Below are 8405 nucleotides of genomic sequence, written 5' to 3' on the forward strand. Positions count from 1 at the left end.
TGTAGCCCCACCGATGAGCTTCCCTCCGCCCTACGGAACGAAACTAACTTGGCCAAACTATATAAGAATGCCATAGCTTTCAACATTTAATGGTTAGGGTGCCTTCTCATAGTTTGCATAACTCATTGCCATCGAGTCAATTCCGACTCGTAGCGACCGTATATGTTATCAAAATCAGGGCAGTGGCAATTATTTCTTTGGTAACTTTTCTAAAACCATCTTGAAATACATCTTTAAACAACAATACACAGCGACATGCAAATATCATGGCCCTTCCAGGAGGCGTGCCTCCCCGTCCCGCGTGTGCGTCTTGCTTGTGCGCAGGCGCGCTGCTCTTCCGGCTGTAAGACTTTGAGCCCTTGATTTCTGTGAGCGGGTTCGTGAAGTCAGTGTTCTGGCTCCATGGCGGCACGGCAGCCAGGGACTAGGTGCAGCCGCTCTCGAGGTTTGGCGCTTAGTGTTGGGCGACGCAATGCCGGAGAGGGGTAGGAGGGAGGCGGGAGAGGGTAAAGAGACGGTGTTACCTGTTTGAACCCTACCCTATTCCAGCACCCCCTAACTCGCACTTTCTTGCCTACCAAATTAGTTTTGATGCTAAACTTAAAAAATTGTTTTCGGTTTTCAGAGCTTTTGGCATTGCAGAAATATGGATAAGATCTAGTGGGCCTTTTAACAGTCAGCACTTTGAGTGCCTGCTGTTTGCCAAGCTCAAACTACCTAATGTCATCAATTTTAAAAACACTGTAAGATACACCATTATTTTATGTGACACTAAGCAAGAAAAACTTCTTCCAGTTGAACTATGATTCACTATAATATGTCATCTGTTGTAAGATAAATACTAATTTCAGAGATGTTATAATATGACTTTTAGAATTGACAAGATATACTCTGTGTATTATATTCTTTAATAGGTCAGCGATATAAGTGAAGTATATTGTTGTCCCGTGTATTTTGGGCAACTGAGGTGCAAAGAGATCAAATTACTTGTCCAAAATTCTATAGTGAGAAAAGACAGACCTGGACCCTAAGCCAGGCAGAAATTCTGGGGCCATTTTCCTGTTCTCCTGCCCTGCCTCACCTAGTTTGAGGATGGCTATTTGTTTGTCATTGTGGCACAAGTGTGCTGAAGAGATAAGTGGGCAGTGGTGAAAGATGAATCATGAGACATATTGACAGTGCATCGTTGGGTTGGATCAAGGAGATAGGTCCAGGGCTACAAAGAAAATTGTTTTCATGTTTAAAGTCATGGGATGGTGAACTCATAAGAACCTTGGGGCTCCTTTTTATTTTGTTGCATTTTTAAGGATTGTTCACACAGACTGTTATCAAGAGCAGGGGTTTGGCAGTTATTTCTTTGGTAACTTTTACAAAACCATCTTAAACCACTTTTTTAAAAAGACTGTGTTTTGGGAATATAGGATGATATTCCATGTGTACTTAACTCTTTCTTTTGCTTTGCCTATTCTTGTTCTTCTTCTTTAGCATTAAATCAAAGTAAGAGAGTTAATAATGGCAACACAGCTACAAAAGACTCTCCTCCTACCAAGAAAACTCGAAGATGCCAGAAGCAGGAGGTGAAAAAGGAACTTGTGGCTGGAGGAAAAGCTGATAATTATGACAAGACAGAAGACAAGCAAGGTCAGCTTCATGTGTAGGCCGGGAAGGACATGGACCAGAAGGGGTCTCTGGGGAATAAGAGTATATATTGTTATTTCAACCTTCTTTGAGAATATAATTTATTTCTCTAATTTCATTCGGAAGGAAGATGGGGCAATCTACATCCGTAGTGATACTGCCTCGGAAACCCAAGAAGGGGTCGCTATGAGTCGGTCGGACTCAACGGCACATAACAACAACAACAACAATTTCATTTGCATTTATTTGAGGTAGATTAATACCTGGGCAGATCAGGATTGCTTGGGAAGGGCAAAGTTAATTATGATAGGTTTCCATCTAACCAGATGTCTCTGGGTGGTTCAAATGGTTACTGTGCCCAATGCTAACTAAAAGGCTTGGTGGTTTGAGTCTACCCAGAGACACCTCAGAAGAAAGGCCTGGCAATCTACTTCTGAAAAATCAGCCATTGAAAACCCTATGTTTTCAATGATAGAGACATGCAAGCTGAATAGGTGTGGGAAAGTGAATGGGACTATACACATGAATATATTTATATTTGACAGAATATTTCTACATATGTATTTAAATATCTCACTCTCAAACTCACTGCCGTCGAGTTGAATCTGACTCATAGTGACCCCTCCTTGGGTTTCCGAGGCAGTATCACTACAGAAGTAGCTTGCCCAACCTTCCTTCCGAGGAGAAGCTGGTGGGTTTGAACCACCAGCCTTGTACTTAGCAGCCAAATGCCTTAGGCACCACACCACCAGAGCTCCATGAATATAGTAGAGCATAAAAAAGAAAAAAACCCTCATTGCCATTGAGTTGGTTTTGACTTATAGCAACTCTTCCTTGGGTTTCTAAGGCGGTATCTCTACAGAAGTAGATTGCCCAATCTTCCTTCCAAGAAGTGGCAGGTGGATTTGAACCACCAGCTTTCTGGTTAGCAGTCAAATGCCTTAGGTACTACGCCACCAAAGCTCCCATAGTAGAGCATGCAGGGAGCAAAGTTATAAAAACTTCTTAGCCATAACTAAACACCTTGAGGGTATGAGTCACAGGGTCTGGGGACTCAGGACCATAGTTTCGGGGGACATTAAGGTTGATTGGTATAACCTAGTACACAAAGACATTGTTTTTCTTCCTGCTTTGGTGAGTAGCAACTGGGGTCTTAAAAGCTTCTGAGTGACCATCTAAGGTGCAAATATTGGTCTCTCCCCATCTGAAGCAAAGAAGTATGAAGATAAAGACATATGGTAACATTAATCCAAAGGACTAATGGACCACACGAACCCCAGCTTTAATGACCTTGAGCCCAGAAGAACTAGATGGTGCCTGGCTACCTTTGCTAACCACCCTGAAAGGGATCACAGTAGGAGATCCTAAAGAGGGTAGGAGAAAAATGTGGGACACATTTCAAAATAATTTTTAAAAAGACCAGGTTTAGTGGTCTAATCGAGACTAGTGGAACCCCTGAGACTATGGCCATTAAACACCCTTCAGGCTTGGAACTGAACTCACCTTGGTGGTTCAACTTTTAGCCAAAGAATAGACAGGGCTTATGGTGAACAGTGGGAGTTCTGGTGCCGAAGGCACTTGACTGCTAACCAGAAGGCTGGCAGTTCAAATCCACCAGCCACTCCTCGGAAGGAAGGTTGGGCAGTCTACTTCTGTAGTGATACCCCTTGGAAACCCAAGGAGGGGTTGCTGTGAGTCAGATCCAACTCGATGGCAGTGGGTTTTTGGTATGGTGAACAGTAACACCAAGGAGATACACACTCCTTAAAACAATCAGCCATAAGAGATCAAAAGAGCAGGATTTGCCCAGGGTTGAAGCTTAAAAGGCAGGAAGGGATAGGAAAGAAAGAGGAATGGAAATAGTAAATATGGGGGAATGGAAAGAATGTTGTTGCATTGTGGGGATTGCAATCAGTGTCACAAAGCAAAACGTGTATGAACTGTTGAATGGAAAACCAATTTGCTCTGTAAACTTTAACCCAAATTACAACAAAAAGTTTAAAAAAAAAAAAAAAAAGACTTATGGAAAACAGTTCTACTCTGAGACATACAGGGTCACTATGAATTAGAATCAATTCAATAGCAACTGTTTGTTTCCCATCTAAGTATGTCAGCTGTGTTTGATTCCCATACCAGTACATGTCTGTGTTTCCTCAGAATCTGTGAAGACTTTACTGTTAAAAGGCAAAGCTCCTGTAGACCCGGAGTGCACAGTCAAGGTCGGGAAGGTGAGACTCTAGAGCTGATCCTTAGTCCATTGATTTCTCAGGGAGCAGTGTGGTTTTGTTACTGTAATTCCTATCTGGGACATTGCTTACAATCATTTTAGGACTCCTCAACAAAATATTGCTAGTAGTTTATTTTCTCCAAGGCCTAGGGGATGGGAGTGTTAATAATCAGGGTATTTTTAACATGCTTTACATGTTGAGTTGTCATCAGCCTTCCACACTTTGTTCTGTATCAGAAAATTATTGAGGGAGTACCATTCTGTTTGTTCTAAGGAGAGACTGTGCCCAGGATTGGCATGCATTTCTGAGGAAAAGGAAAAGAAAGGATTTGAAGAATAAAGAAGAGGCTGCCTCTGGAGCAGGCTTCCTTTAACTGTTTCTGTAATCAGAAAAAAGGCAGCAAGTTTTCATTAGAGTAACAGGCTGGGTGTCCAAGAATGTATGTTTACATTTCCTTCTCTGGAGGATGGTATGGGTGGGTGTTGGTGAATCTGGAAAATGACACCTTAAGGCATAAGAAATTCAGAACCTCTCTTATGAGCTGCTCAGGGCTGAGACTGCACTAATTATTCTTTCCCCTCCCCTCTGTAGGCCCATGTATACTGTGAAGGGAATGATGTCTATGATGTCATGCTAAATCAGGTAAGGAGAGGAACCATTTTATTTATGAGAATTGCTTTTTTATAACTATTGATGACAGAGTCCCAGTTCCCAGATCTTTAATTCTGAAATCCTTTCTGTTAGCCACTAGTGGTTACTACTCCCCAGTCCTTAGCCCTAGCACACTGGAGAACCAGATCTTTTTGCAGGTTTTCATGTCTTTTGAACCTGTGAAAACGGTTCATATCCTTTTGCACGTTTTCTAATAGATTATTTTTCTTTTGCTTACTAGTTTTAAGGAACTTTATCTAATGGGGAGACTAGCCTTTTGTTATATATATATTGCTAATATGTTTTCTAAATTTGTACTTTTTGCCCATGTTACAGTTTCAAATTTTTGTGCAAATTTATTAATTTTTAGCTAACTTTTCTATTTAATTTTGTTCTAAATAGATAATACATTTGTCCTCATTAATATATTTCCTGGATATCTCTTCATATTTTATTTACTCAACATACATAATTTTACAGTTTCCTAGTGTTCCTTGGGAGCTCTGGTAGCGTAGTACCTAAGGCACTTGACTACTAACCAGAGGCTGGAGGTTCAAACCCACCAACCACTCCTTGGAAGGAAGGTTGGGCAATCTACTTCCGTAGTGATACTGCCTCAGAAACCCAAGGAGGGGTCGCTATGAGTCAGGTCCAACTCGATGGCACATAACAACAAGAAGAAGTATTCCTTAGGGAGCTCTGGTGGCATAGTGCCTAAGGCATTTGACTGTTAACCAGAAGGCTGGAGGTTCAAACCCACCAGCCACTCCTCGGAAGCAAGGGTGGGCAGTCTACTTTCGTAGAGATACTACCTTGGAAACCCAAGGAGAGGTTGCGATGAGTCAGATCTAACTCAGTGGCAGTGAGTTTGGATTTGGTTTTTAGTGTTCCTTAGCAGCTCTGGTGGTGTAGTGCCTAAGGCATTTGACTGCTAACCAGAAGGCTGGTGGTTCTAACCCAACAGCCACTCCCTCAGAAGGAAGATTGGAAGAAAGATTGGACAATCTACTTCCATAGTGATACTGCCTCAGAAACCCAAGGAAGGGTCACTATGAGTCGGATTGACTCGACGGTAGTGAGTTGAGTGTTCCTTAGTTACTGTTTCTTTCATGGGCAGATAGAAAAGATCTTAAGGTGTTTTTTTTAAGGTTTGCGGAAGGAAGACTGGGCAGTGTACTTCCGTAAAGATTTACTGCCTCAGAAGCCCAACGGGGGTCACTGTGAGTTGGAATTGACTCGATGGCAGTGGGTTTTGTTTTTGGTTTTAAAACTTTATAACTACTATAATATGAGCAGGAAGGAAATGGCAGCACATTTAACAAAGTAGAGTGTCTGAATAACCAGGACTGTGCCTTATCCTGGACCTCTCCCTCTCTTCACTTTGAGTTCTGGTTACTTACAGGATACCTCTTTTAGGCACTAGTCACATTCACTCTGATTGTTTCCAAGTCAGATCAGGTTAGTATGGCATAGATGTGTCAGTGGTTCCTGCTTGGCCTTTGTCCCTTCCCAACATTGTCCTCTCAGCTTATTGTCAAATTGCTACAGCTAACAAACCAAAGCTGTAATTAGAACTACCAAAGAGTAATCTTCTAAACAGAAGTATAATTGGTTTAGACCGTTGGGGCATCAGAATTTTATTCATCTGGGAATTAATCATGGGAATGAATTGGGAGCTAGAAAGTGCAGACGGCCTAGGGAAGGTCTGTGGAGGGACCTGAGGCAGGAAAACAAAACAGGAGCCAACATAGGACATTTGAGGTTGGGTAGAGGGTTTTAGGAAGCTTCCTGGTTCACTCTTTAATTCCTAGGAATTCAAAGTGTAATATATGAATCCTGTTCCTTCCTTAATGAGCCCTGGTGGCTCAGCAGTTACGCACTCAGATGCTAACCAAAAGGTTGGTGTTCTGCACTCACCACCTGCTGCTCCCCAGGAAAAAGATGTGCCAGTCTGCTCCTGTAAAGATTACAGCATTGGAAACTCTGTGGGGCAGTTCTGCTATGTCCTGTAGGGTCACTGTGAGTTGAAATCGATTCGACAATAGTGGGTTAGGATTTGGTGGTTTGATTTCCTTCCTTATAAACTTACTCTTATAGGAAATTTAGTTTTCTTGCCCATGCTTTCCTTATGGATATGTGGCTTCATTTACATACCTAATCTCCTTTATATGTTTATTTCTATCACTCATCACAGACCAATCTCCAGTTCAACAACAACAAGTACTATCTGATTCAGCTGTTGGAAGATGATGCCCAGAGAAACTTCAGTGTTTGGATGAGATGGGGCCGAGGTAATGACTTTTACTATGGGTTTTATGAGTTGTTCTTCAGAAAACCCAAAAGCGGCTTAGTATGTAGCCAAAGGATCCTCTGAGTTTGAATTGGTTAAATGGAGGCTCTAAAGTCTGGAAGGGACTGGAAGTCAAGTTGGGCTTCTTAGAATTAGGAAATGATAGTCATCCTCATTAGGAAGTTGCCATTGAAGCCACTAAGAGCAGCCCACGGAGACTGAGAACTACGAGACTGGTCTGTTGGTGGTGTCCAAAGAATACAGCAGTTAGCAGGTGATTTATGTGAACACGATCATTTCCCTAAGCCTTACCACCTTTCTTTTTTTCCTTTCCTGCCCATTTGTCAGATGCTAAGCAAATAGACCATAGGGAGCTGTCTTGTTACTATAAAGGAACTCTTCAAAGGTTGAGGGACAGAGAACCATCTTATTTGTGTCATTTACTTTGCAGTTGGGAAAGTGGGGCAGCACAGCTTGGTGGCTTGTTCAGGGGACCTCACCAAGGCCAAGGAAATCTTTCAAAAGAAGTGAGTGCTAAGTAATGAGTACAAAAATAACCCTTTATAGATAGATCTTCTAAAATTAAAAATGTTATAATAAATGTGATTTGACCTAAATGTTTGTCTTTCCATTCATTCTTTGATTGGAACACCAAACTTATTCTTAGATCAACGTAGAGCCTTGAAATTGACTAAAAGCAGAAGACTAATATAGTCAACACATGAACAAGAAATTTAGGAAATTTTGGGAAAATGGAGACCGTTATGGGTGGAGCTAGAATTTTAAAAAAACTGTTACTATGATGTGGGTAGAGAGTTTTCTGGAGGCTTTAGGAACATGCTTCTTTAAGAGAAAAGGATTGGAAAAGATCATTTGTCTTAAATTTCAGTGATTTTTATGGCGTTTTTGTGGTTTTGGGAAGCCCATAGTCCTTTTTTCTCATTTTTTTATTCCGTTTTTCTCTGGAGCTTTCTGTCCATTCAGAGCCCTGATGTGTAATCCAGGCTTTTTTGGAAAGCTGATGTGTAAAGGAATTCTGTTGTGGGAAATAAACACTTTTGAGGGGTCTAAGGAAACAGTTGTAAGCTCATCTCAGCAGCTGTCCTTTATTTATAAGGTTTTCTTACCATCTTGGACCCTACAGATTCCTTGACAAAACAAAAAATAATTGGGAGGATCGTGAGAAGTTTGAGAAGGTACCAGGAAAATATGATATGCTACAAATGGACTATGCCACCCATACTCAGGTAAACTCTGATGTATCTTTGGGGGAAAAGCTGTCTTCTCTTAACCAAAGTGAAGTCAAGTAGAATGGCTTAGATCAGGTCCTAGACTGGAGTGGGCCAGGATACTGAGTCATTGCTGTTTCTTACCTAAGAAAAGATGACAGTTCCCCTGAGGGTAACTCTCACTAATCTTTATAACCTTGAAGGGACCATAAAAATAAGAATAGAATGTGGTTTTCTAGTCTCTGTTGTTTACTAAGGTTCTTATAAAAATCATAGGTTCTGTTTGCAGAAATTTAATGTTATGGATCGAGTTGTCGTTGTTGTTATGTGCCGTCGAGTCAAACCCGACTCATAGTGACCCCTCCTTGG

The 8405-nt window shown here is 41.5% G+C and overlaps 1 protein-coding gene across 1 annotated transcript in view; it reads left to right on the forward strand.

The window, feature by feature from the left end:
* Positions 1–402: 402 nt before the first annotated feature.
* The window catches only part of PARP2 (poly(ADP-ribose) polymerase 2), a 12148-nt gene continuing 4145 nt past the window's right edge, over positions 403–8405 (forward strand). Inside the window, exons 1-8 of the mRNA XM_007951118.2 lie at positions 403–445; positions 1486–1641; positions 2949–2951; positions 3796–3866; positions 4458–4508; positions 6712–6808; positions 7259–7334; positions 7952–8054. Coding sequence (XP_007949309.1) covers positions 403–445; positions 1486–1641; positions 2949–2951; positions 3796–3866; positions 4458–4508; positions 6712–6808; positions 7259–7334; positions 7952–8054 — 600 coding nt within the window. The remainder of the gene's footprint in view (positions 446–1485; positions 1642–2948; positions 2952–3795; positions 3867–4457; positions 4509–6711; positions 6809–7258; positions 7335–7951; positions 8055–8405) is intronic.

The sequence above is a fragment of the Orycteropus afer genome, unplaced genomic scaffold (assembly GCF_000298275.1).
Source record: "Orycteropus afer afer isolate SDZICR_OR568_19922 unplaced genomic scaffold, OryAfe1.0 scaffold00292, whole genome shotgun sequence".
Classification (NCBI taxonomy): Eukaryota; Metazoa; Chordata; class Mammalia; order Tubulidentata; family Orycteropodidae; genus Orycteropus; species Orycteropus afer.